The sequence below is a fragment of the Xyrauchen texanus genome, chromosome 24 (assembly GCF_025860055.1).
Source record: "Xyrauchen texanus isolate HMW12.3.18 chromosome 24, RBS_HiC_50CHRs, whole genome shotgun sequence".
NCBI lineage: Eukaryota > Metazoa > Chordata > Actinopteri > Cypriniformes > Catostomidae > Xyrauchen > Xyrauchen texanus.
In genome coordinates, this window is record NC_068299.1 from 39,846,657 (window position 1) to 39,862,209 (window position 15,553).

The 15,553-nt window shown below is 37.0% G+C and overlaps 1 protein-coding gene across 1 annotated transcript in view; it reads left to right on the top strand.

Moving 5' to 3' along the window:
* Window positions 1–15,553, top strand: part of wdr11 (WD repeat domain 11) — a 188,393-nt gene that overhangs the window by 152,632 nt on the left and 20,208 nt on the right. Inside the window, exons 24-25 of the mRNA XM_052089447.1 lie at window positions 12,637–12,732; window positions 15,065–15,230. Coding sequence (XP_051945407.1) covers window positions 12,637–12,732; window positions 15,065–15,230 — 262 coding nt within the window. The remainder of the gene's footprint in view (window positions 1–12,636; window positions 12,733–15,064; window positions 15,231–15,553) is intronic.

Sequence of the window (15,553 nt, forward strand, 5' to 3'; positions counted from 1 at the left end):
GGCAAGCATCACTATTACTATTGCTTATACTAGGGGTTAGGGATTTGAACAAACCTGTAAAGCTAAGGAACCATTCTGTTGACATTTGCCATCATGTCATTCTACAGAGCCCCTTAGAGGAAGGGGAGGGGATTTCTTTTCTGAAATTGTTTTGCGTTCACTTGCAATAAGTTTAGCTTTTTGTCACAATTATGTTGGGTTCCCTTGCAATAGATTGCAATTCATCCCTCGCAAAAAATTGCTTTGGTTTTCCTGTATTACTACTATGGTTTAACCATGCATATCAAAACATAGTTGCTGTGGTAAAACCATGTTTACTTTAGTAAAACCAGCATTCATTTGCATAAGGGATGGATAAAGGTATTGTGATGGAATGCAAAACTTATTGTGAGGGAACTTCAGAAAATAAATGAACTCTCTGTGTCCTCTCAGGGGCTCTGTAGCATTTAAGAACCATATAAATTTCTTCTATGGAAGACGAAAGGTGAATTTTTGAAGAATATTCTGTCCGCAATTATAAATGTAATTGAAGTGAACAAGGACTGGGTCTGTCAAGCCCCAAAATGAGGAGAAAAGCATCGTAAAAGTAGTTCATATGACTTATAAATGAAGCCAAACAATAACTTTTCTTTGAATTGAATCAATGGAGCTCAAATTTACAAAAGAATGGAGATTAGAATGGGTTAGAGGCATATGTTGAATTTATGATACACTGATCCTTGAGTGTTCCCCCAAGAGAGAGCTGTGAAAATTAGCACTTGAATATTCAGCAGAACTTCAGGGTTTAATTACAAAAGACTCTTATTACTTGTCCTAAAGGGAGAACGGCTGTCGTGAGATTGGAATCATTGGATTAAAAAGGATTGAACAAATTTGAAACCTGTTATTAAAAACAGTATGTAGTACAGTAATAGAGAATGTGTCACAAGAAATGTTTTATTAATGCACCACTAGCAGCAACAAATGTAATTGCAAAATAACTGGAAAACAACTAAAATGTTGCTCTTGCCCATGCGAAACCAAACAGGAAGTTTAGCCCCAAACTCACGCTTTTAGATGAGTCGAAGTGTTTAAACTCTTCAGGAAAAATCAACCTATGAATGCCTTACTTAAAACTCTCTCTACCCATTAAAATACTTTTTTGTCATCATTTACTCACCCTCATGCCTTTCCAAACCTACATGACTTTCTTTTAATGCAGAACACAAAAGGGATGTTTTCATGAAAATGATTCTTTTCAATACAGTGGCAAAAATAAAAAATATTCCATGCAACATGTGTCGTATTCCAAATCTTCCAAATGCATAGGATAACAGCTTGGTGAGATACCAAATTTACAGTTTGGTAAATAAAAATGGAAGTCATTTATCAGCATTGAAGCTTGTTGAAAGTGGCTTATATGTTCACATGTGAACTTAAGTGTTAAAAACTACTTCTCATGTGAATATTATTAATATTGTCAGTAAATTAGTTATTATTTACATTTGTAAAATAGTCACCATTAAGTTGACATAAATAATATAGTGTCTACATAATTTGCCTAAATGAAGCATCTTAATTGTAGAATCTTGTCAAGAAATTGTCCTGATCCTTTTTTACTCTAAAATCTAAATAAGGAATAATATTTTGCATATGGAAAATTAAGCCTATTTTTAGGGCAATTCAAATTTTTACATTATTTTAATGAAAGTTATGCAAATTTTTACCCCCCAATTATTATTATTATTATTTTTTCTCTATTTATTTATCCACTTGCAATCTCTACAATTTGGAATGCCCAATTTCCTCTACTTAGTAGGACCTCATGTTTTTGGTTACTCACCTCAATCCGGGTGGCAGAGGACAAGTCTCAGTTGCCTCTGCTTCTGAGACCGTCAATCCGCACATCATATCACGTGGTTCACTCTGCATGACACCGCGGAGACTCACAGCATGTGGAGGCTCATGCTACTCTTCACAATCCACGCACAACTTACCATGCGCCCCAATACAAGTAGGTTAACCCATGTGACTCTACCCTCCCTAGCAACCGGGCCTATTTGTTTGCTTTGGAGACCTGGCTGGATTCACTCAGCATCCCTGGATTCGAACTTGCGACTCCAGGGGTGATAGTCAGCATCATTACTCGCTGAGCTACTCAGGCCCACTTTACCTCCCAATTCTTATTAACGCAACGAGAAAATATATATATTAATATATATTGTAGAAGTATTTATACTACATAGTACTGTCTTGTTACTGCCTAGAATCTTTCTTCCATTTTTGCTGATTTTAATGTAGGAAATCATTTTACACAGCATCTTTTTTTATAAATAAAATCGAATGAATAAAAATTCCAAATCATGGAAAACAATGGGAATAGTAAAAGTAAAAACGTCCACATGTATTATCGTAGTGATAATGTGAGTGAAATGTGTTTGTGTCCTGAAAATAATGTCACAATGCAAAAAATCGTAATAGTCCTAAATGTTGGAGATCTTTTGTTTATGCAAAATATAATTTTGTGGGATTTCAGATTAAATACAAGCAGGACATTTTCTTGACAGGATTAATGAGAATCACCCTTTGAGTTCACAGATTTCGAGCACCTTTCCTCTAACTGATTCTCTTTTGCATTCATCTCTACTTCTCCTCCTCCTTATTTAAATGAGGCACAGGTGAGAAGTCTGCCCTCATTTGCTCTTCCCGGGGGACGATCCATTTGTCCCGCCACTGGCTGAAAAGACACCAAGACAATAAATGAGTGTGCCCAGACAAGCAATTCAGCAGTGCTTGCTTTATTTCACCCTCAATTACTGCCTGCTGTTGTCTCACTAAGGGACGTTGGCGACATTTTCTCTGATTGAGATATGTGATTCTGCTGCTTTGATGTTTTGTATAGTTGACATGAGTCCTGCAATCTTAACAGCTGCAGAGCAGAACAGCTGTATCTTTCTTAAAGCACAGTAAAAACTTGATTCATATTTGTGCTGTGAAGTTGACTATATTGATCCTTTTTGAGGAGTTATTACTTTTCTGGGTGGATGAACCTTATGGGTGTATTAGAGTGCAATGATGCCCACCCAATTTTCAGTCGTCTTGGTTCCGAAAGTATTTTTCCCATTAGTTTAAAACATTTCGAAAGGGATTTTATAAAATCTTCCAATAAAGAGTTCTAAGCTATGAACCAAACCAACTAGCTCGGAGGTGAATTACATTACAAACTTTGAATTGAAGCAAAAACATTTTTGAAAGTCATACCAAAAGACTGAGTACTTAACATCTTTAATGAGGGAATGAGCTACAATCCTCTAAAGCATTATGAATTACATAATGGAAGGATGGAAAAATATAAAATTATTGCTTTAAAGTTGTTGATTTTAAGTATAGAAACATTATATTAAATTTTTCTTGCAAAATATTCAGATATTATAATTGAACCATGGTGCGGGCCTTTTCTCTTTAACATTCTTCAATCGAAGGAGGGCAGCACTATGTAGAGTGCTAGAGAAGACTATATGTGTATTTTCTGTGACTACATTAAGTTCATCTCAACATTTTGGCATACTTAGTATTTCGGACAGGTCAGGAAGATTTTTAGTGAAGCTATGTTTAGTGGTCTAAAAAATAGTTCAACTCAAATGACGTGTTGTTTAATTCACTGACCTTAGCTAACTGCAACATATAAGAGATGAGGTAATGACCTGAGATGGCATCGCTTTGTGGCAGAATTTCTATATTATCAACATCACCTCCATAAGACAGAATTATATCTAGCAATTATGGCAATGAGTTGGTCCTGTCACATTTTGTCTGACCCCAACAGAGTTGTGAATATCGATAAATGTTAACCTAATGCGTAATTTCCATTATCTATATAAATGTTGAAGTCACCAACAATTAAAGCTCTATACACAGTAACTTCAAGATCTGACAGAAAATCATTACATTTTCTAAGGAAGTCTGTGTATGTTCCTGGGGGTCTGTAAATAGTAGCTAGAACTAAAGACCACAGAGATTTTTGAGGTGAGGGTTCTATTTTGTCGTCATTTTCTTGTTTGACATCAACCTATTTTTCTTTTCTTTTTTTAATGGCTTGTTTTGTGTTTAGTTTTGTTGGGAAAAAGTACAATCTATATATGATATCTAGATGATACAGTGTCTATGTGTTGTAGTATGTGACATTTGTGACTTCTCAAGGTAGCTAGCAGATGGTTGGTTATGCCAGTCTGTCTGCTTCCTGACCTAGCAACTACTCCAGAGGCTTCTCAAATTTCTTCCGTGCCATGGAGTGCAATTTGCATAGATTTTCATTAAATTTGACCCAAATCATTATCAAAGGACATAGATTATTTACTGTAGCCATCACTAGATGATATATTGTATGTATCTTTCATATAGCCTACACAACTTGTTTTCAGTTACAAGTATGTATTTTTGCAAGTTGACAGCTTGAATGAAACCTATTCATACAAATTGCATAATAAACGTCACCATTTCTAATCGTACAGTTACACAAGTTTAATACACTAACCTGCAAACTCATCAGCGTCACTTTGTTCATTCTTGAAGATGTACAAAAACCTTCAGAACTTTTGTGTGTATGGTGACTATACACAACTTTGAACTGCCATCTGCACCGCATCGTCAAGTCATGTCCTAGCCGCAATGTGACGTGGCGCTTCTTGTCTGTTGTGCGACCGCCTTAACACTATAAAGACTATAAGCCAAATAACTAGAGAGGAGAGGGGCATCTTCCCTGAAGGGATGGAGTCTGTCTCTCTTTAGCATGTCAGATCTACCTAAAAAAAAAACTCATCCAATTGTCTATAATTCCTATGCTATTATACATTCCCTAAGCACATAGTTACATGATTCAGGCAAGGAGACATCTTTATAATAACTTTATTAACACAAGATTACCACATGTCATGATAAACCAACTCGTGGCAAAGTATTTGAAAGTGGCTCTTTATGAATATAGACCGTTTTTGGCAATAAATCTGCTTGGGTTGTGATTCATTCATTTTGAGAAGTACCAATCAAATCCAGGGAATGTGTGTTTCGTTGCGAGTCTTGCCACAGCAGAGTGAGAGTTTGTCCTGTGGTGAAAAGCTCTCAACGCAAAATGAGACTTTCACTTTTGCCTCCAGACAATCGCAGATCTGAAATTGCACAGAATAAAAATGAGATTTTCTTAAAACCCAAGTCTCATATCTCCAAGGCTTGATAAGCAGAGTTTATTTTTGTGACATGTCATTTAGAAAGCAATCTGTCTGATAACTTTATGCTTCTCACATGCAGGTATTAAAAGACAGAATCTAAATGTCACCCTTCACTGACTTCCAAGATATTACTGAGATAAAACTGCTTGCACAGGGAGATTTCTTATTTTTAACACAAATCACACTGCATATTTTATGTTCCTGTGACACAATGATTTAAAACAGCAGAATGAAGCTGTACAAGTCTGGTATCATTTGAAGTATTATTTATTGATTTTTCATATTAATCTCTGCTTCGTCTAAGGTTATGACAACAAGAAAAGCTATTTTTTTTATAAAGTGTGATCAGTTAAAGACATCTGTCTTTAAAAACACCTGATTTGCATGTGCAGCATTCTGCTTTCATGCCTCCATTGTACAATTGAGCAGTTGATTGGTAAAGATTTACGCATAGAGAATGTCAAAGCTTAATTATCTCACTCAATCGACCGCCTGTTGCTTTCGATTTTTTTGCCTCAGGATAAAGTGGCACATAATTGCTGGTCAATTTCCGAAAGCCATATCCACTAGTGAAATGGAAAAAACTGACTCTAGTTTAGTGGTTGGCGATAACATCATGGCCGACATCTGATGAACGACTTTGCTCGCTGCATTCATGCACATAGAAATAAGCTATATATGTTTGTACATTAGAAAAAAAAATGTACATTTATATTTAAAAAAAAAAAAAACTTCAAAGTGTATGTGTCATTTGTGAATTAAATCATTTGTTTTTGGGATCATTAAATATAATTTCATCTAATATACAGTATATACTGTATTTTGGACAAAATCTCATTTATGCAGGGCAAATTTTTTTTATTTGTTAAATCCATGGTTAAACCCTGCTGTACATATAAAGAGTGCATGCACAACAAGTTCAGATTTAGTTTATGCTGCTTGAAAAATATCAAGGAAAAACAAATGGGCACATGGTATCTGCTAATATAGTAATTAATATATAATTAAGCGCAGTCATTTAGATTGCACACAATTTGTACATATAAAATTGTAGGGAACATTAATCAAGCAACAATACTGAAAAAGAGTAAACATTCACTGCTTATTTCTGGAAAATGTTATACGCTCTTTACAACTGAACACAAAATCTGGATGAAAAATTGCTCATTTTAATTTAATTTAAAGTCTGATAGCATAAAATGTGTAACCTACTAATGTATCAAATCATCAGTAGCCTAATATTCATTCCATGGAGACAACTGTTTTATCATTTGTAGAGGCATGTTTGATGGCTTGTTTAAAGTAAATAAAGGTAATTTAGAACTGAAAATAAATTAAAGCATTATTTGCAGTGGCATATGTGCTAACAAAGAAATATTTGACTGACACAAATGATACAAACGGCTGGTAGACCCAACTAGAATGTACATTTCCTGAAGAAAATGTGAGTGGTGCTTGCCGTGGCAAAACTCGTCAAATAACATTTTATAACTGCTGAGATATGTTTTTTTTTACTCGGTTGCTAGGGTACCCCCATCTGGTTGCTAGGCAGTTACCATAGTGATATTTATCAAGTCTCCTTGCTATCCTGAGTAAAATCTGTCAACCCGGAAGTGTCTACGATGTTCTGATCCAGAGATATGTGATTTGTTACTTGGTTGCTAGGCAGTTACCATAGTGATTCTAATCAAGTGTCTTTGCCATCCTGATTGAAATAAACCAACCCAGAAGTCTTTACGTTTTTCTGATGCAGAGATATGTGATTTGTTACTCGGTTGCTAGGGTAACCCCATCTGGTTGCTAGGCAGTTACCATAGTGATACTTATCAAGTCTCCTTGCCATCCTGATTGAAATAAATCAACCCAGAAGTCTCTACGATTTTCTGGTGCAGAGATATGTGATTTGTTACCCGGTTGCTAGAGTACCCCCATCTGGTTGCTAGGCAGTTACCATAGCGATACTTATCAAGTGTCCTTGCCATCCTGATTGAAATAAACGAACCCAGAAGTCTCTACGTTTTTCTGATGCAGAGATATTTGATTTGTTACTCGGTTGCTAGGGTAACCCCATCTGGTTGCTAGGCAGTTACCATAGTGATACTTATCAAGTCTCCTTGCCATCCGGATTGAAATGAATCAACCCAGAAGTCTCTATGATTTTCTGGTGCAGAGATATGTGATTTGTTACCCGGTTGCTAGGGTACCCCATCTGGTTGCTAGGAAGTTACCATAGTGATACTTATCAAGTGTCCTTGCCATCCTGATTGAAATAAATCAACCCAGAAGTCTCTATGATTTTCTGGTGCAGAGATATAGTTATTGCTAAACAGTTGCTAGGGTACTCTGTTTAGTTGCTAGGGAGTGGCTTGGTAGCTGCCAATCATGAATCTCCAAAGGCTGCTTGTCAGTATGAATGATATAAACCAACTCCCATGCCTCTGACATTCAGAACGGAAGATATCCCTCTATGGATTTTGGTTGCTAAGGTGCTCGACAATGGTTGCTAGGGAGGGGCTAGGAAGTGTTGCGGTGATTCATGATTGGCTGTTTGCTGCCCAGAGTCAAACGAGACCACCCTTGTGTTTCTATGACACTTCTATCCGGAGATATCCCTTTGAACTATTTCATTAGAAGTCTATGGGACTTGTTGCTAAGGTGCTCTAAATGGTTGCTAGGGCGTGGCTTGATAGCTTCACAATGATCCTGAGAGACTGATTGGTCATCTGAGTAAAATGAGCCTGCCCCCTTGTCTCTATGACACTGTGATCCAGAGCTATGTTCAATACAAAATCCCTATGCAATTTCATTTCATGGGCCGTCCTACACCATTGTAAGTCAATGGGGCAAATTAGGGCAGCTCCTGTCCCCCAGGGGTGCAACTTTTACCCCATATTGAGGTATGCTCTTACAGAGCCTGCCAGCCTCTTCAAATGTGGCAAATGTCACGTTTCTGCAAAATTCTCGCTCGGAACTGTGACTCGTCAAAGTTTGTCGCAATGTTAAGTCTATGGGATTTTTTCTGCCGCTTTTTTGCACCTGGGGCAAATACCGTACCCCCGATCACTTATAAAAGTCATAGCACACCTCTCCTCAATAGGCCGCATAATTTGACGCCTCACTCAGGGGTGTGTGACAAAAGCTGCGGGACAAGTTACGCGCCAAACTTTTGTGTGGAAGAATAATAATTATTGCGAATAACAATAGTGATGCCTTGCCTTTTCAGATATGTACGTAACTAAGCATTTCATAATTTAATAAATGTCTGACTATAGCCCATAGTCTGTATTTCACCCAGAGGGGCACCTCAGCCGATTTTTGGCAAAGGGGCACTGTGCAACAAGTATACTACAGAAAAATCGAACTTTTTTTATCGGTGAGCATAACTTGCGTGGAGCGCCGCTTGGGCCGTGAGCGGTTGAGCAGAGCGCACACATGGAGCGGTTTATTGAGCAGAGTATCACACCACTCCGCTTCGCTCAGATGCACTGTTGTACCAAAGGCTAAATATAATTGATATATATATATACACACACTGGCGGCCAAAAGTTTGGAATAATGTAAAGATTTTGCTGTTTCGGAAGGAAATTGGTATTTTAATTCACCAAAGTGTCATTCAACTGATCACAAAGTATAGTCAGGACATTACTGATGTATAAACAGCACCATCACTATTTGAAAAATGACATTTTGATCAAATCTAGACAGGCCTCATTTCAAGCAGCCATCACTCCAACACCTTATACTTGAGTAATCATGTTAAATTGCTAATTTAAGATCTGGGGAATTTGAAGGCCAGTGCAACACCTTGACGTTTTCATCATGTTCCTCAAACCATTCAGTGTGCATTGTGGCAGGGTGCATTGCTGAAAGAGGCCACTGACATGATGTAAAAATACCAGACTCATCAGGCCAGGCAACATTCTTCCACTGCTCTAAGTTCCAGTTCCGACTCTTGAGTGCCCATTGTAGGAACTTTCGACAGTGGACAGGGGTCATCATGGGCTCTCTGTCCGGTCTGTGGTTACGCAGCCCCATACGCAGCAGGGTGCGATGCACGATATGTGTAACCATAATTAACATTTTCTGTGACTTGTGCAAAAGTAGACCTTCTATCGGTTCGGACTAGATGGGATAGCATTTGTTTCCCTTGTGCATCGATGAGCCTTGGGCGCACAACACCCTGTCGCCGGGTTGTGGTTTGTCCCTCCTCGGACCATGTGTCAGTAGGTACTTAACACTGCTGACCAGGAGCAACCCACAAGCCTTGCTATTTCAGAGATACTCTGACCCAGTTGTGGCCCTTGTCAGAGTCGCTCAGGTCTTTGTAACTGCCCATTTCTCCTGCAATCAACGCGTTGAATACAAAAACTGATTAATTTACCATCTAATATACCCAGACCTTGACATGTGGCCTTGTTAGGAGATGATCAATGTTATGCGCTTTACCTATGAGTGATCATAATGTTTTGGCTCTTCGGTGTATGTATATACAGTGTGTGTGTGTATGTATGTGTATATATATATATATATATATATATATATATATATATATATATATATTTATGTGTGTTTACATACAGTTCAAGTTTACATACACTTACGTTTAATTCATTAAAACACATTTTTAACCATTCCAATAGTTGTTTAGAGACAGATTGTTTAACTTTGCTATATCACAATTCCAGTGGGTCAGAAGTTAACATACAAGTTAACAGTGCCTTTAAGCAGCTTGGAAAATTATGGCAAGGCTAATTCAGCTTCTGAAAGGCTAATTGGAGTCAAATGGAGGTGTACCTGTGGATGTATTTTAAGGCCTACCTTCAAACTCAGTGCTTCTTTGCTTGGCATCATGGGAAAATCAAAAGATATCAGCCAAGACCTCAGAAAAAAAATTGTGGACCTCCACAAGTCTGGTTCATCCTTGGGATGCAATTTCCAAATGCCGGAAGGTATCATGTTCATCTGTACACCATGGGACCATGCAGCCATCATACTGCTCAGGAAGGAGATGCATTCTGTCTCCTAGAGATGAACGTAGTTTGGTGCGAAAAGTGCAAATCAATCCCAGAACAACAGCAAAGGACCTTGTGAAGATGCTGGAAGAAACAGGTAGACAAATATCTATATCCACAGTAAAACAAGTCCTATATCGAAATAACCTGAAAGGCTTCTCAGCAAGGAAGAAGCCACAGCTAAAAAACCACCATAAAAAAGCCAGACTACAGTTTGCAAGTGTACATGGGGACAAAGATCTTACTTTCTGGAGAAATGTCCTCTGTTCTGATGAAACAAAAATGTTACTGTTTGACCATTGTTATGCTTAGAGGAAAAAGGGTGAGGCTTGCAAGCTGAAGAACACCATCCCAACCATGAAGCATGGGGGTGGCAGCATCATGTTGTGGGTGTGCTTTGCTGCAGGAGGGAGTGGTGTACTTAACAAAATAGATGTCATCATAATGAAGGAAAATTATGTGGCTATATTGTAGCAACATCTCAAGACATCAGCCAGGAAGTTAAAGCTTGCTCGCAAATGGGTCTTCCAAATGTACAATGACCCCAAGCATACCTCCAAAGTTGTGGCAAAATGGCTTAAGGACAACAAAGTCAAGGTATTGGAGTGGCCATCACAAAGCCCTGACCTCAATATCGGATAAATAAATTGGGGGCAGAACTGAAAAAGCGTGTGCGAGCAAGGAGGCCTAAAATCCTGACTCAGTTACACCAGTTCTGTCTGGAGGAATGGGCCAAAATTCCAGAAATGTATTTTGAGTAGCTGATTGAAGGCTGTTCAAAACATTTGACCCCAGTTAAACAATTTAAAGGCAATTCTACCAAATACTAACAAAGTGTATGTAAACTTCTGACCCACTCGGAATGTGATGAAAGAAATAAAAGCTGAAAAAAAATAATTATTTCTACAATTCTTCTGACATTTCACATTCACTTAAAATAATGATCTAACTGACCTACGACAGGGAATGTTTTTTATGATTAACTGTCAGGGATTGTGAAAAACTGTATTAGTAGCTGAGTTATAAGTATTTGGCTAAGGTTTATGTAAACTTCTGACATCAAATGTATACTCTATATACAGTTGAAGTCAGATGTTTACATACAGTTAGGTTGATATCATTAAAACTAATTATTTAACCACTCCACAGATTTCATATTAGCAAACTATAGTTTTGGAAAGTCATTTAGGACATCTACTTTGTGCATGACATGGCTGTATATATACATACACACACACACACACACACACACACACTATACCCAATAAATAAAAACAATCTTCTAGAGAAAATATGGGTGTTTTCCTAAAAGTTTATGTCTACATACTGTATGTGGAGAGCAGGACTAAGTTGTGAAAAGTTAAATAATGCTAAGCTTTAGATAATTATTATTATTTTATCAATTTGTTTATTATTGGTTATTGTTGTTGTGTTGGTTACTCATGTTTTTGATACTTTACAGACATTAAAACTGATTTTCTGTAAAGCTGAATAAATAATTCTTATTCATATTAATGGCCAGCACCATACAATCACCACCAACCATGTTAAAATTATCATTATAAATTCTGAATATAACATCATCTGCAGACTGAAACTGAACATTTGGTCAAATTTTAAGAGTAAATTGCTTGGCTGCAAAGAAAGCTATAGGATGTCCCCTTGCTCCCTATTTAGTGAATGCCATAATCTCCATTGTGCTGTCTGTCTGCACTGGTCTCAGAACAGTTCAAAATGCACCTTTGTTTTCATCCTAACTCCAAATAAAGCCTCAGAAAGCAACATTTGTCAGCTTTTAGAATCGCAATATGGTCAATGTAATTATTAAGCTGCGAAACACTGTGATTTAATTAAATAAACAATTTGCTCGATTCACAATCCTTGAGTGAGGGACATTTATGATATGCGATCTCATAATATTCTGTTGATTAATCGCTGCTCATGTTTGTTAAATGACAGTGTTTACTGTAAAGTGTTTATATTATAGTTTGCTATTCAGTAGATGATAATAAGAGTACATATTTTGTTTCCCTTATCTGTTTGTTTGAGCAGCTTAGAACACAGACATTTCAAAATAGAGTCACTGATGTATTTCTGGCTTGTTTGTAGTTAAAAGTACCATGCTATTGACTTTTTTCTTTGTTGCATTTTGGTTGCAAATCATTGGTATTTTGGGTGCATTATAAACAGCATCTGCAATTTTTGTATTCTACCTGCACTCATGTAGCCTCTATATTTTTGCCCTTTAAACTTTTTTTAAACATTCATTAAACATTTTTTAATGCATTCAATATACCTGTTTTATAAATCTCCTGACTAATCTGTTATCAATTTTCTTACAACACCTTTGTTACCGGTATCTGCATAATTCAGTATCGATACCTCCTTTTCACCCTCTCTTTTCTTTTTCTTCCTTTCAGAGGTTTCAGTTGGAGCGGGTTCGTCTTCAGGAAGTCAAGAGGTCCAGCTATGAACACACCAAGAAGTGTGCTGACCAGCTCCTGCTACTGGGTCAGGTTAGTTACTACAGTCTGTAAAGTACCCTTATCTATCTATCTATCTATCTATCTATCTATCTATCTATCTATCTATCTATCTATCTATCTATCTATCTATCTATCTATCTATATATATATATATATATATATATATATAGGTATGTATAGGTATGTATGTATATTTAAGCAAGAGTGCTGTATGTTCAAGTGCTGCAGGTAAGCACAGCCATGCTGATATATGGACAATACAGCACAGTTGAGATGAACAACAGGTCAACGAATAAGTTAATGAACCAATTTAATGGATTAAGAGAGAGATTGGGTGTGCGTCTGTCGTGACTCGCAAGCAGTGATGAACAGTAATGTTGTAGCTGTTTGTTTAACTCTATTCCTCAGCTGTAGTGTGGTAGTAATCCACTGCTGTATAATTCCTGAGGAATTCTTATTTTCACAATGACACAAACCATACTGTCCTTTGCCATGTTTAAAGTTTATGTCCCCTCCCAACTTGAATATAAGGGTGTGATTATCTGTCGCGACTCTCAGTTTTGATCAGCATCTGGCATCTGATTCTCTGTTAAGAGGAGGATTTAGACTGAAATGAAAAGACTACGTATATCAGATTCGTTTAAAATGGGTATTAAAAAGCTTACCTCAACTGCCGTTTTCATCAAACATGAAGAAAAGAGAGAGTAAAAATGCATTAAATCATCAAGATGCAGCATTTCAGCACCATTGGAAATGAAAAGCGACCAAACACAACAAACACAAAGCATTGACATACATATTACACAATGGGAAGAACTGACTGTTCTGCTGATATCAGAAACATAGTAACCATGTCCTTCTTGAATATCATGTGTACATCTATGACATGCTCTTTATACACATAGAAAAGGTAGTGCTCGTCGGGACTAATTAGATGTAGGTTCCATTAAAATATAGAGAATATAAGTACATATTGAGCATCTGACATACAGTACAACATCATGGCTTGTATTAACTGCAATTGTCAGGGACATCATTTTTTGTTTCACTATAATTCCAGAGACATGCACTCATGTTTGATAGTTGGGGCATTTTGTTTACCTTTCTAAGACAAACAATTTTGGTACCGGGATGGGTCACCTCTTGATGCCCAATGGTAAATATGGGTCTTCCAGCAAAATCTCTTGATTAAACTATTTGTTTAAATATAAAGTGTTTTTAATGGGTTTTTCAGTAGCTCCTTATCCCAAAACATCACACAGATCAGCATTTATATTACATAAGCCTGTACTGCAGTCTCCTGCTTTCTGTAGAGTTGGTCGAAGCAGAAATCAATGCTGGCTATGTGAGAGGAAGGGATTCTCAATTACTGACAGACCTGTAGATCACCCACAGCATACGACCTTCAATTACTGCTACATTACACAACACACATCTCAATCATTCACAGCTGTCCTTTTAAGAATACTTTTAGGAGTTCAAAATATATGATCAGGGGTACACAGCCCTGGATAGCACACATACATGTGCATCACATTCTAATGAAAGAGTTAGTTCACCCAAAAATTATAATTCTCATCATTTACTCACCCTCATGCCATCCCAGATGTGTATGACTTTCTTTCTTCTGTAGAACACAAATTAAGCTTTTTAGAAGAATATCTCAGCTCTGTAGGTCCATACAATGCATCTGAATGGTGACCAGAACTTTGAAATGCAAAAACACACAAAGGCAACATAAAAGAAACCCATACGACTCCAGGGGTTAAATCTATGTCTACAGAAGTGATATTATAGGTGTGGGTGAGAAACATCAATATTTAAGTCCTTTTTTTTTTACTATTGATCTATAATTTCACATTCACATTCTGAAAGAGTAAGTGGGGAATTATTGTAAAAAAATTACTTAAATATTAATCTGTTTCAAAAGAAACAGATCAAGTTGTACAAGTTGTAACTTGCACATGGCTGGTGCAACTGACCCCTGATGATCATGTTATACAGCATGATTTAAAAACATTTTGTATACTTGAGTGTCCACTCAGCGTCCACAAGGAAATCTGCCATTTTGATAAAAGTTATCTTGCTCTATGTCACAGTTTTGCTAAAAATTAATTAGTGATCTAGAAATAGCGCACAATCATAAGTATTTCTTATTCATTTTGCATGTTAATTATTTTTTTTCATAATCTTAAAACTTTCTTTTTATTTCAAATGTTTAATTAGATTTTGAATCCCAGATTTTCAATGTTGACAATATTTTGGACCCCACTGAATTGGCTTTCACAATAACTTTGAACATGGCTCATCCAGTCAGAATCCTGTCTGGTTCATAATTGTTATTTTCACTTTCTTTCCTCAGACGGACCGGGCGGTGCAATTACTCTTGGAAACCAGTGCAGATAACTCCAGCTACTACTGTGACTCACTCAAAGCCTGTCTGGTGACCACCATCACCTCTTCTGGCCCCTCTCAGAGCACCATTAAGCTGGTGGCCACCAACATGATTGCCAATGGCAAGCTGGCAGGTACAGCTAAGGAATAGTTCACCCAGAAAAAGAAGAAAATCATATACTCAGCCATGTTCTGTCTTACGTATAACTCAAAGGGGATATCTTGAAAAATGTCCAAGCTGCTCTTTTCCATACAACAAAAACATACAGTGTGACCAGGGTCTGTCAAGCTCCAAAAAGGATAAAAGAGCACAAAATAGTTGTCCATAACTCCTGCTCTTTATTCCAAGACTTCTGATAACATTAAGGCATAAATTCATGGAAATACAACAAATACTAATAATTTATTAAATAATAGAATTAAATATGAATTCATATATAATTTAATAAATAGAATA